This window comes from Lissotriton vulgaris, chromosome 3_1 (genome assembly GCF_964263255.1).
Source record: "Lissotriton vulgaris chromosome 3_1, aLisVul1.2, whole genome shotgun sequence".
Taxonomy (NCBI): domain Eukaryota; kingdom Metazoa; phylum Chordata; class Amphibia; order Caudata; family Salamandridae; genus Lissotriton; species Lissotriton vulgaris.
In genome coordinates, this window is record NC_141689.1 from 521,355,997 (window position 1) to 521,370,227 (window position 14,231).

At 43.9% G+C, this 14,231-nt stretch overlaps 1 protein-coding gene across 1 annotated transcript; it reads left to right on the forward strand.

Moving 5' to 3' along the window:
* Positions 1–347: 347 nt before the first annotated feature.
* On the forward strand, positions 348–9,748 carry LOC147726721 (uncharacterized). Its single transcript, XM_086962737.1, has 3 exons — positions 348–967; positions 1,964–3,749; positions 9,707–9,748. The coding sequence occupies exons 2-3, from the start codon at positions 1,968–1,970 to the stop codon at positions 9,746–9,748; spliced, it is 1,824 nt and encodes a 607-aa protein (XP_086818863.1). The 5' UTR covers positions 348–967; positions 1,964–1,967.
* Positions 9,749–14,231: the final 4,483 nt, after the last annotated feature.

Sequence of the window (14,231 nt, forward strand, 5' to 3'; positions counted from 1 at the left end):
ATGTGAATCTATTAAAGACACCCTAATACTGGAGAATAGAAGTTTTGGCAGTCATTCCTTCCTTCTCTGCGGAACAACATGGACATTTTATTGGCTTAAGTGTTTCGAGCACATGTTTGGTCCTTACTGGGTGGGAACCGTTCACTGTTGTCAGTGATTTTGTGACACACTTCCAAAGGAGTATGGGAAAGGAAAGTAGTAGAGGGGAGGTTAGGTACACTATTAACTCTGTACAGTGGTCACATGGCGGTGGACAGGGATTATGAAGGTTAAAATTGGTTTTATATGTTTTAAGGGCCATTTATATACTTGCCGTGTGGTGTACAATTCACGGCGGAAAAATGACAATTGTCCACTAGAGTGTGCCAGAGAGCTGCGATAATCGCCAGAACGCCATTTCGGACGAGACGAACGGGCTGCTGCTGCGGCACCGGGCTATCGGCGCGCTGTCTGCCCTGGCCTTAGCCTTGTCTGCCCTTGCCGTGGAACCCCCGTGGAAGCTCCGTTAAACCCCCGCCGAATGCCGCAGAGGCTCAAGCTCCGCTTGGACCCCTTGCCTGCCTGGCCATCTTGCCATCTGTGCTGTGCTGTGCTGCGCTCAGCTCCGTGGCTGAGCTGAGCTGAGCTCGCGGAGGATCTGTGGCTGCGGAGCTCGCAGCAGATCACGGCGGGAGGACATCAGGCATGAGCACCGGTGAGCAGGTGGGCAAGTGGGCGGTGTAGCAGAGACGGAGCCCACGGAGGCAGCCCATAGTAGTTGAGAATTCTGCCGCTCCCGCTGAGAGGCCCTACGAGGAGGCAAACGGAAGAGCAGAAACGAACGGTGATTGCGGATTAGAGACGGTCAGCCCGATCTGAGGAGCTTACCAAGGGTGCAGGAACCTTGGAGCCTACGAGGAGCATATGAGTCCTGGAGTCTAAACTTGGAATTGGAAACAGTCTGGAGTCAGATTTTGGTCCCAGCAGAGTGGTTTGTAGCCACTGCAGAGCTAGGAGATCAGGGCTCGAGAGCCCAGAGCCCCGTGTGTACCTCTGACCCTGCGGCTGCTGGAGCCTGCCACCTTAAGGGGGGCAGAGGTGGGGCCCCAAAGGAAAGCTGCAGCATGATATTGGGTTTAAAGGTGCAGAGTCGGTCAGACATGAGAAGTACTGTAGAGAAAGCACTATTGAGATAGTGCCACCTCAGAGCGAGAACACTCTGTCAAGGTTGGGGAGGCAGGAGCCAGAGGCTCGATTTTGGAACTACTATAGCCGAAACCCCGCCAGAATTTGTCATTTGTCAAGTATCAGCCAATAATATACCAAATCAAACACAAGGAGAAAAGCCAGTGGGAAGGATAGACCCTTTTTTCTCGTGGAGGCGCAGAACCTGAGCTGGCCACCGCCTCCCACTCCATCCCTGCTTTCCAAATCGCCCGACCTACGAGGCTGGCCACTGAAGTTTGACTTTTCACATCGTCGATCTAAGATCTAGCTCCCCTCCATCTACGTCACGGCCACCACTGTCACCTTAACGGCTGCTTCCTGACGGCTGCTGCTCAAACCGATCACATCCAGCCGGGATAGGCGGTCGGGCGGGTATCCTGAAGAGCAGACAGGCTTGGAGGTAAGCCGAGGTGTTTTGTTCACTGTGATTGTTGGTGCGGCGGTGAGAGGGGGGAAAAGGTCACCTCAAGAAGAACATAAAGAACATAGGGAACAGGGCGTAGGGAAAAGAGACAAGGGAAAAGAATTCACTTGGGGAGTCACAGGACCCTTTGCAGATTTGGCAGGAGTGGAGTGGAAGCGAGAGTAGGGGCATGTGAATCCGCTTAGCGACAGTGGATCAGAGTAAGTCAATACCATGGTTTAAAACCACCCCATTATCAGGAGGTATCAGGAAAGCAGTCAATAGAGAGTCACAGAATATTAGGAACCCAAATTCAGCCAATTAGTAGGAAATCAATTCAAATAACTGTATTAGGACCATGAGGTCAGGAAAAATTCACAATGTACCGATACATAAACAAAAGAAAAGAGCGGTTATAAAAGACAAAACTAAACAAGCAAGCAAAACCAAAACAAGGGAGACTGACGGTAAGGAGCAAAAGAGCCTGATTCCAGTCCCCACTCCAGAACCTTTTCAGTTTTGGGAAAAAAAACTAAGGCACAGATTTAATTTCCTAAAAGACCAAATGGCTGCAATCTATGAGACAACAGAAGAAGAAAAAAGCTTACAAAGCCCATTAAAACCAACAAACTTAATTACACCAAGTAAAGAAGAAGGAAATGGTCAGGTACAGCAAGAAAAACAGCCAGAACACAAACAAAGAAAAGAACTGGAGGGCAGCACGGGTACATTACCCCGAGAAAAATCAACGATTAAAAACTGGTTGTTAAAAACAACAGCACAAATCCATGCACCAATCTGCCAACTTATGTCCACACCGGACAAGTCAAACAATGAAGTATATGGAAAAAGACTAACTTTAAAAAATGACCACAGTCAAATTGGATGTCAAATAAAAGCCGAAGGGAATACACAAAAGATAGACAGGACAAGATCTTTTTCAATCTTCGAGGAAGACGAACTCCTGAAGATGCTAGAAGTAAACACACAAAATGCAGAGGAACCAGGGGGAGAAAAGCAAGTGGAAAATATAGATATAGAGCGGGCAAAAATAAGAGAAAAGGGAGAAAAACGGGAAATTACCTCAACCTCCCAAAAACCTATATCTAGCCCAATCCGATGGAAGGAAAATAAAACTGAGAAAAGTGGCCATCCACAAGGAAATGCAAAGAAACACTCGCACATAACTATTTCCTCCGCCAGTGGCTTTGAGTCTACCTCAGGGGCACCGATGCAAACAATAAACACACAGGCGGTCCCCTGGAGTGAATCTTTATTAAAAAGTTTACAGAAAGCAATAGATGTCCTACATTTTCAATCTGACAAGCTGGATGTTCAGGTGGATTTAATGAATCTAATTGCAATACATATAGCGGGAATAAATACCAAATTGGATTCAATTTCAGAACACATCGCAAAAGAAACGAAAATGGAGTATCAAACAAAGGGAAAATCAATGGTACCAAACTGCGACTGTGGGAAGATAATAGATAAATTGGCCACTTTACCAGCAATTTTGTCAGAAATTCTACGTGTGACACGTACAATAAGGACACCTGGAGAGATCTCGTACCAGGAAACAAAGGGCAAAGTCTTAAAGATCGAAATGCAAAAGGGTAAAACCTCATCCATTGAGAAAGAAATGGTCATAAACTTAACTGAAGAAAGGGAAACAAACGAAAGAGGACAGGGCGAAAGTAAGGTACATGAGCCATCAATTACAACTGAAACTCAAATCAAAAGACAACGTAAACGAGCACGGAAAGCAAGGAAGAATGCCATCAGGATCAAATATGACAAACAAAATTACCCTATATTTGAACAAAGGAAGAATAAGAGTGTAATTGATCAGAGAGAAGAACCTGACTTAATAGAAGCACAAAATCAAGAGGTAAATCCAGAAGAAAATACTGAGCGGTTGAAAAGTTCAAAGCATACAACTACAACGTCAAACACCCAACGGAATCAAAAAAATTATTCGATCACAGAAATAAATCCAATAAACAAAACAAAAAGACTAATGGATGATCCTGCAAAAACACAAGGAGGATCAGGAAACAATCAGCAAATACAACAGGAAAAAGTGCAAATACAAGAAAGTCCACGTGAATTTGAGGCGCAAGAACATTTAAAACAGACTGTAGGGGAAGGCGATGAAAAGAAATTCATTCAATTCAAAAAAGAAATTAGTCATAAAGCCCAAACAGAACAAACACTGTGCATGAACACCAAATTAACCCCTTCGCTGCGGATGACAAAGCCAGCTCGTCATGGGCGTTACCTGCGCTGCGCGGATGACGAGCTGGCTTTGTCACGAACCGCGCGATTTTCAAAAGTCAGCGCACAGCGGGAAAACCCGTAGCGCGCATGCGGTTAAGAATCACGGTAGGAAACAAAGGAGGGATATATAATGTTCCCCATGGTGTTATACAAAGGGATTTTGAGAGGCCGACCTCGACCCTCAGATTAGTTGAATCAGCAACATGGAACCATAAAGAAGCAGCGACATCATTAATGACCAGTCCATTAGAAGTATCCACTGTTAAACACCTAGGGCAAGTTATCCACCGAGACCAAACAGAGGAAAGAAGGGAACTCGGTCAGAATCAGAAACCCCAAACGGTTTCCCCAGAGACAGGTCGCAAATTACTATTCAAGCCTGAATACACGACAAAAGGAAAAATGGACATACTAAACCGGGGGAACATACTGAGGCTTTTTAGAGAGATTCCAAAATTAAGGGAAATAACATCAAATGACCTTATAGCAGTAGAGTTTGTTCAAACGAATAAGGACATAGAGTGGCAAATGAGTAGCACTACATAGGCATCAAAGGAGATAACGGACCTCATCTTTTCTACAAGAGCAGACTTTGCTGCATGGGGCATAATACTGGTATATCCTACTTTTATAAAGTATCCATACCCACTATTAAACAGCATGGCCCTCCTAGTAACAAACACAAAAGGAAAAACATCTTCCATTTTAAGAGGAGCGAGAAATGAGACAATCATCCAACAAATAAGGAGGGAACCTGTGCCTAATAGTACAAAAACAGGACAATATAAGCATGGACCGGAGGAAGACCAGTACTGGTCTTGGATCCCACAAGTATTGAATTCTCATCAATCCTGATGGAAGTATTTCAGACCGCAAAGAGCATGTACGAAACATCGAGGAACATAAAAAAATTGAAAGAAAAATAAGAATTTGCTCTTGGAACGTCCACGGTTTCAAAGACATGGAACAAGACCAAGAGACAATTACTTTCCTGTGTACATTCAACATAATTGTCTTGCAAGAAACATGGAATGTCACCCCCCAGACAAATCGCTGGATATGAAGAACATAATGTGATGGCAGAAAAAATCGCTAAATATGGTCACCCAAGAGGGGGCCTGTCCACATATATAACAAATGATTTCAACTGGAAGTCAGAGATAATGGACTCAGGAGTAAATTGGATTCAAATCACAAAGCTAGAAAATAAACAACTCACAAAAGAAGTTAGGTGGAAGTTACTGATTTAAAACGTTTACATTCACCCTGAGAAGTCTACAAAAATCAAAAAGCTGTTAGAACTAACAAATTTAATAAAAACATTACAAATAACTTATCAATTCCACAGGATGCTAATCACAGGCGATTTCAATAGTAACCTGATGAGAGCAAATGGAAACAAAAGTAATATCCAAAATATAAGGAATGATTTGGACGCACTGGGATTAATGAGGCTAAATGGAAACATCAAGGGCGACCAACCTGCAAAAACCACCTACATGTGCGGAAATAAAAAATCCACAATAGATTTCACATTAATCAGCAAAGAGCTCTCCCAGCTGGTTAACCACTTCTGCATCATAACTAGACCAGAAAGCGATCATTTCCCGCAAGAAACCATACTGAACCTAAACATTCACCAGAAAGCAAGTATTGCGTCGCTAGCCACAATCCCGGAAATTTATAATCTAAGGAAGCTCAAATGGAGAGGCGCTATAGCAAATGCAATAATGGAAACTGTGTATATACATGTAGAAAATTCAGAGGCCCTGGAACACCACTTGATTGCAAAAAATTGGGAGAATTTACACATACTTTTGCTAGAAAAATTCCCGGTAAAATCAGTAGTGAAACATGTATATGATGCCTATAAACTGCCATGGTATACCGTAAAGCTAAGAGACAAAAAAAGGGAAATTGCAAAAAAATTAAGACAAAAGGTTACAATAAACAGACAGGGAAAGGATTTAGACAATGGTGAGATACAGAAAATGAGAAAAGAATATAAAGAAGACTGCGGAAAGGCAAAACAGCTATATACTGGGAAAATATGGGTAGACCTGCTAAGGACAAGTAAACTAGCGAATAGCAGTGAATTCTGGGGCTTAATCAATAAATTATCAAAAGGAACTGGTGCGCAGCAAAACATAAGAATAAGTGAAACCGCATGGCTACAATATATAGATTCCCTATATAATACCCATACGCTGCAACTACCGTGCTTAGAATTAAGACATGAAACAACTAAGGGAAAAGATTTGGGAAACGTAGTAACTAAACACGAAAAAGAAAAATGGGAAAAAGAAACACCAAGCGGGGCAACTATGGACCCATCCCCATTGACAGCATTGACATCAGTGAAACAAACAACCTTGTTGATAAAAAAACTGAAATCAGAAGGCGCAGCGAGCCCTAACGGGCTACCAAATGCCCTATTTAAACAAGATCCTGACTTTTGGGCAAACTATCTCACCCCACTTTTCAACCAACTGTTCATTGACAATTTATTTATTTATTTTATTATGATTTTGGCTCTCAAAGAGGGCCACATAAAATATACAAAGTATAACACACAACAGTTACAGCGCGACCATTACATTGCTCAAAGAAGAGTACAAAAAATATCCACAGGTAAATACGAAACTGACATATGAATCAAAAAGCTACACAAATCGGACAGTCAAGGTACATCTCCATAGACATATTAATAAATAGCTAAAAACCCTTTAAAGAAGTTAAAAATATAAAAACAGAACATTTCATTCGGGGGGGAATAAAGTGCAAGCAGGAAATCGTTCAAAGTGACAATGCCAAGATTCAAACAGATTACTTTTATCCATCTGCATCGTAATTTACGAAGCGCCGGGCAGACCAGCAGCACATGCATACAGTCCTGGATATTTACTTTACAAAAATTACACAGAGGAGAGGAGCCATTCCATTTAGATAACAGTCGGTTTAACGGTAATAAATCATAGCGTAAAAGAAACCAAAATCTACGGATACCATGTGGTAGGTTCCATCTTACATAGGGCTGAGGGAGTTTCCACAGATAGGAATCAAGGAGATGTTCTACCTTTCTTTTTCCACAAATTACTTTTTTATCCGTCTGGAAACACAAGTCCCATGAAGCTGCTTTTAAAACTAATTTTAACTGTAAAGAAGAATACAAAAACAAAGCAGATTCATCTAATTTGAGGAGGATTACAGCTTTTCGAAAATTACGCACAAGTTGAGAAAACTCATTGAAATTACCTAGTAGTTCACTTTTGAGGATAGCTCTCATTGTCCCTACCTTAGCTCTTGCAAGGCAGGCCACCCATCTAACAAGGGCAGATAGTCCCTGTACCCAGGTACTCCTGAGTCCAAAATCCAGCCTGCAGGCCGCTAAGGGACACGCGTTGTTTAGGGAGGAGAGAGATCTTAGAAGTTTACCCTCTATCTTATGGCAAAAGTCCCACTTTTTCATATCAATAAGTTCAATACCATACAATATTGTTGCGGGGATTTTTGATCTGTACACTTCCAATAAAATCGGAAAGTGCCGTTTCCCCGTTGCATGGTAAAGAGAGTTTAGACCTTTGCCATGGGCAATAGCTTTGCGTGTACAATGTTCTATGTGGAGTTTCTCACTCAAGTTAGCCATGATAATTTTCCCCAAAAAAGTATAGGACTTTACCACCTCAAGTTTTTGGCCTCCTAAAGACCAACCAAAATCAGCGGAGCGGCACCTCTTCTTACCAGCTATACACATAATTTTGCTTTTAGTGATGTTGATCTTCATCTGATGCGCCACAGCAAACATATGAAGCGCATTTAGCCGATCTGCCAGTCCTTTGGGGGATAAATCTAAAATGAGGACATCGTCGGCGTACATCAGGCAAAATATAGGGGACCCCCCGAGCACCGGGGCAATGCCTATACTGGAAGAAAGGGCTGCAGGTAGGTCTACCGTATACAGAGAAAACAAAAGGGGGGCCAACAAACAACCTTGCTTAAGGCCATTCAGTGATGGAATTATATCTGAAAGACCCCTATCGCCTCCCATCAACACCCTGCACCAGGTCTCTGTATGTAGAGCCTGCACCAGCTCCAATAGGTAGGATGGCAGACCAAGCGCTGCCAATTTTCTCCACAGCGTTCCACGATCCACTTTATCGAACGCTGTGGAGAAATCGATAAAGGCAGCATACACCACCCCACCTCTCACCTGAACATACTTATCCGTGACCACATGCAGGGCGGTAAGGTTGTCTAATGTACCGTGGTCCCTACGGAATCCAGTCTGTTCTAGCGGCAGAATATTATTCTCCTCGACCCAATCGGAGAGGGCTTTTAGTAAACATTTAGCGAACACTTTTCCGATGGAGTCGAGGAGAGCAATAAGCCGATAATTACTGGGGCTGTCCCTAACTCCCTTCTTAAAAATAGGGACCAGGATACTACCCCTCCATGAATCAGGGACTATTTTTGTCATAAAACATGCCTTAAACAGGGGAAACAGGATTTTACTCCACCTTACAGGATCAGATTTCAGCACCGTCATGGGGAGTTCATCGGGCCCCATTGCCCCGGAGGCCCGCATGTTTCTTATCGCCATCTCAATTTCCTTCTCAACGGGTTAATTAATGAGCCCCAAGGGAGTAGCACTATTGTCATTATCTTTGCCTAAACGACCACTGGTGTTAGTATTATTACTTGAAAACCCATTCCCAGCATAGAGTTCCCGAATATAAGATATCCAATCCTCTTCCGCTATAGGGATAGGCGAGGGGCCAAGTCTAGACCCACACCCTTTACCAATTATTGTCCAAAAATCTCTAATCCTGCCATGGACCACCGATTCCCTCAAATTAATCCATGCATTATCCTCCCTTTCTTTTTTTAATTTTAATTGGACTCTGCTTCTCTTTCTTTTTAACCTTGATATTTCTTTACCCCGATCGATAACCCTATCAAGATATTGTTTGCGAACCAGTTTGTTTATTTCCTTATTCAGGCAATGCAGTATACTCGGGACCGCTGCCCTATTTCTTGGTCGAAAATTTTTTTTGGCATAAGAAGTGATATTACCAACAAATTCTTCAAAGTATGCTATTTCATTCCCATGCCACGTATTTAAAACTAATAGGGTCTCGTCTAAAAAATCCTGTACCCCATTAATGGCCTTGGGATTCCAATAGCACCTCCCCGAGGTGGCATGAAAAGCGACGTCACTACCCTTAAAAGACCAAGGTGCCATTGTCAAAGGCTTTAAGGAGAGAGTAACAAACAATATACTATGGTCGCTCAACGGAGTAGATATTATCTTAATATCCTGCACAAGGGGAAACAAACCGTAGTCTGAGATAACATAGTCCAATATAGAGGTCCCAAACGGAGACTTGTGAGTGAATTTTGCAGGCACATCAGATGGAAATCTACCATTTAATATCAGTCCATCGACGGCCTCTAATTCATTTAGTAGGATCTTCCCTCTTTTATTTGTCACTAGTTTATCAGGGAAGAGTGCCTGTGGAACAAAATACGCCTCTTCTTTAGGTTTATTCCTAAATAAATTCAGGCTAAAATTAGATATTTTACAATTCAGGTCTCCTACCAACAGAATGAACGGGGGGGATGGGGCATTTTTAATTAAGTCAATATAACGAAATACCTGCTTTAAAAGCACATTAAAACACTCTTCCGGAGGAATATAAACATTCAAAATTACCACAGGGGATTTTATCCCATTATAAAACAAATTGTCAATGGTTATAGCATGGAACAATTTGCTAGGATCCATGTAATGACTAAATTTCCACTGTATTTTATTAGATAATAGGCAAGCAATCCCGCCCCTGGCATGGCCTTTCTTAGAGGGAACGGCGGGAACTTCCAGAACATAGTAATCCTTAGAAACCTTCAGCATATCAATACACCACGTCTCCTGCAGGCAAATCACATTTGCTCCTAGAGTGAAAAGCAACTCAAACTTCTCAGGGCTACTGTGAATCCCTGCAGTATTCCAGGAGATAATATTTAGTGGGGTGTTAAAGGTGCTGAAACAATCTTGGATCATCTTTACATTTAGTAGATAAGGCACTTTGGAGCCAGTTCCACTGGTTATTATCATCTTCCAGTGAGGGGTTCTGAGTCAGCGGAAGAGGCTTCACTTGTGATACCAATCGTTTTCCCTTTGCTACCCAAATCTTTAGGTCCCTAAGAGGGGAGGCTACCACATTGTGTCCCTCCCTTCTGGGTACCTCCCCAAACTCCAAGATTTTATTTCCAGGGTTAAAGATCGGGAGGATATCAATGCCTATACGTTGGAAGTTTTCAGCTTGCTGAAGTATCAGATTTACAATAATAGGAGAATAGAATTTCACCCTTATACTTCTTACATTGGCTTCACCAAACAGGGAGACTAATTCAATATCCCTAATTTGGATATGATGTAAACTATTAATTTCACTAAAGCGCTTAAGAAGCCAAGCTCTGTTTAAAGGCAGGTCAACGTCGAATAAGGGTAGAAAGTCTAACACAAGAGTTTCAAGTGGGGTGTTGAAAGTTGTTAAAGAGCGATCCGGGAAATGGCAATCTCCATCCCCCGAAACTACACAGAACGGAGAGGCCAAAGGGTTAAGGGCCCCAGGAGGCTTTTGTATAACTCCTTCAGTCATTGGTGGTTGAGGCTGACTGATAAGGAGGCCCCCCCTTTGAGAGGTAGTTTCCAGGGGCATTGGGGGACACACATCACTTTCTACCTTAAAAAAGGTACTAATGGGTAAATTTTGTTCAGTATCAATCTCTGCCTTTCCAGAAGTAGAAGATAGCTCCAAATCAATCACTTCATTCTCCAGTGCAGAGACCGGGTTTTGAAAAATTATCCGGCGCTGCCTTTTCTTCCTATATTTACGAGTTGGTTTCCTTTTATTCCCCTTGTTGCTTCTGGATTTCACATTTTTTGCCTTAGCCTCATTTTTAACCTCGGGAGAGTTTATTTTATTTTCCGACATGAAGATGGGAAAAAGGTCTTGAGCCACTTTAGGTTCAGAAATGGATTTATTTTCCTCCGTTATTACTAAAACCGAGTCATTTATACAGTTAGGCACTGCCGTTAAGGATGAAGCCGCCGTATGTGGCATCAAAACCGATGTCCCAGCTTTCATGTCAAGCTCTACTAAAGCCACGTTTCTTTCCCCCCCAGTCCGACCCTGTTCGGTCATGGGGGGAACATTCCCAGAAACCGATGACTTTTGTAGCAGAGTCTTCAATATTTGGGTAACGGATTCCAAAATACAATCCGAGTTGCCAACAAATTTCCCCAAAAGAGTTAGAATAGAGGCTAGTAATTGTTCCAACGCAACCATGGAATCAGAGATAGGTTTTTCACAAGCTTCCAATGGACGGCAGATGCCAGAAAGATTAAGGCCAGGGGTCCCGGAAGTGACTAACAAGTCCGACATATCCTGAGCATTCAGTGAGGGGGTACTACTATACAGCATTAGACCAGATGGGGTAGCCCCCCCAGAGGATTTATTAGGGACCAGGGACCCCCTATTCTCTATATCTACATACCGGCCACAGAGTTCATGATCAATAAGTAATACGGATAGCTCACCATCCAGCTTATCCTTCGACGTGGTTTGAGACATAGGAGGAAGATTCATAGATTCCCTCTCATGTACTGATAAATTGACTTTACTTTCCCCATTCCCTTCAAGGAGAACAGGGGAAGAAGGCACCACGGGCACAGGAGTTTGTAGTGCAAGCTGCGACGAAGAGGTGTCCAGGCATGCACTAGGTTGCATCGGAACCTCCTGAGATGGGGCGCCGGAATCTTTTTTAGGAGGTAAATTAACGTTCTTAGGGGAGGGCAGAGCCCAAAGTTCATACAGATGGCATTGACCCTTAAGGGGGGGATTATTTACTGATTTATTTCTTGTGCGACTAGTTTCCTTATTCGCACTAGGCATACCACCCACTTCCCTACCAGAGCGAAGTATCTTAGACATATTAACAACAGTGTGGCCAGGAGATTTCAGTAGCAACAATAAATTACCTCCGGATGAATGAATAAAATGTACCAATGTACCACAATAATAGTAAATGTCCTGGAGATGCAGCAAAGGCCGCCCGAAGAAAGTCAAAGGAAGATGACTTGCAATGACGTCTTCCGCATATGATCAGGCGTATTACTGGTGGAAAAGGTATCAATCACATTTAGGGCATGAAGTGAACTGTGAAAATAACCGGGCCCAGCCCAGCCTACCTCGGACACTGAGGGCCACAGAGGGCCCGCCCTTGTCCCAGGCTTCTCCCGGGCGCTACCCGCGCGCTCCCGCGCAGCGGGAAACAAAGATTCTATTTATAGACTGACCTTAGGAGGGGGCGTGGCCTTGAGGGAGAGCGTCACCAGGTGTGTTCGGTGAGGCAGCTGCTGGGACTCTTGGGAGTTGGAGTCCAGCAGTCTGCACGCTCGCAGCCCTGAGTGCCTCAAGCCCTTACTTCAGATGGCGATTCCAGCAAGGAGCTGCTCCAGATGAAGCGGGACCCGCGGAGCGGGTCCGGCGAAAAGTAGCGCTTTCTGATGCGCTTTAGCAGAAACTCAGAGCGCTATAACAGTCCTCCAGCGCTAAACACAGGAACAGCACAACAGGCAAAGGGTGCAGCAAGGTATCCGCTGGTGTTTGAGGATCCGGCGCCTTTTGCAGGGAAGAAGGGGGCGTGGCCTTGAGGGAGAGCGTCACCAGGTGTGTTCGGTGAGGCAGCTGCTGGGACTCTTGGGAGTTGGAGTCCAGCAGTCTGCATGCTCGCAGCCCTGAGTGCCTCAAGCCCTTACTTCAGATGGCGATTCCAGCAAGGAGCTGCTCCAGATGAAGCGGGACCCGCGGAGCGGGTCCGGCGAAAAGTAGCGCTTTCTGATGCGCTTTAGCAGAAACTCAGAGCGCTATAACAGTCCTCCAGCGCTAAACACAGGAACAGCACAACAGGCAAAGGGTGCAGCAAGGTATCCGCTGGTGTTTGAGGATCCGGCGCCTTTTGCAGGGAAGAAGGGGGCGTGGCCTTGAGGGAGAGCGTCACCAGGTGTGTTCGGTGAGGCAGCTGCTGGGACTCTTGGGAGTTGGAGTCCAGCAGTCTGCACGCTCGCAGCCCTGAGTGCCTCAAGCCCTTACTTCAGATGGCGATTCCAGCAAGGAGCTGCTCCAGATGAAGCGGGACCCGCGGAGCGGGTCCGGCGAAAAGTAGCGCTTTCTGATGCGCTTTAGCAGAAACTCAGAGCGCTATAACAGTCCTCCAGCGCTAAACACAGGAACAGCACAACAGGCAAAGGGTGCAGCAAGGTACCACTGTCCTGGTATGGCAACATCTTCCACCCCATTTATAAAAACGGTAGCACGATGGAACCCGGGAACTACAGGCTGATAGCCCTCATTGATATAGAGGCAAAACTTTTCTCATCCTGTATATTACGTCATCTATGGGAATGGATAAATTAAAACAAAATAATCCAGAAGTTCCAAACGGGTTTTAGAGAAGGCATGGGATGTACCACAAATCTTTCCGTTCTGGCGCTGTTAATAGAAAGAGCGGAGAAAAAGAAGGTAGGATTATTGGCATGCTTTATCGATCTAAAATCCGCGTTCAATAGAGTACCAAGAGACCGGTTGTGGAAAAAGCTAGAATCTTGGGGCCTCCCACAGAAACTAATAGATATAATAATTACCTTATATAACGAAACATGGGCCAAAGTAAAACTTGGGGATGGGAGAAAGATATCACAACAAATAAATATAAGAAATGGCCTAAAACAGGGCTGTGTGCTCTCTCCAAGCCTATTTAATGTATATCTAGCAGACTTAAACAGCTACCTGCTACAGGTAAACGGACATCCACCCACACTGGCAAACGAATCAATCCAGTTTCTGCAATATGCAGATGACATTGTCGTTTTAAGCCATACACCGATAGGCCTGCAAAAGGTTATAAATAAATTAACAAAGTACTTTGACCTAGAAGGTTTGGAACTTAACAATAAAAAAACAAAGGTCGTGAGATTGGCAGGCCCAAGCAGAGGAACATTTAAATGGTATTCAAAGAATACTCAAATAGAGGAGACAACAACGTATAAATATTTGGGTATCAAATTGTGGAGAAACATGTCCATGGTGGACCAAAAACAGGACATCACAGCCAAAGCACAATCACTCACCTTTGCTTATAAACTGCTCCAAAAGAAATTACAATGCCCCTCATACGGTCACCTTTTAAAGGTAATGGCAGCTCAACTGTTACCTACCTTTTCTTAAGGGTTGGAAATATGGCACGGGAAAGAAACTGACATCCTAAACAAAATACA

Bases quoted from the DNA above. Each gene is read 5' to 3' on its own strand.
- LOC147726721 (XM_086962737.1), top strand. From the start codon at position 1,968: ATGAGGTCAGGAAAAATTCACAATGTACCGATACATAAACAAAAGAAA. The intron at 3,750-9,706 runs GTAGGGGAAGGC...GTATTTTATTAG, and splicing joins AAGAACATTTAAAACAGACT to ATAATAGGCAAGCAATCCCG.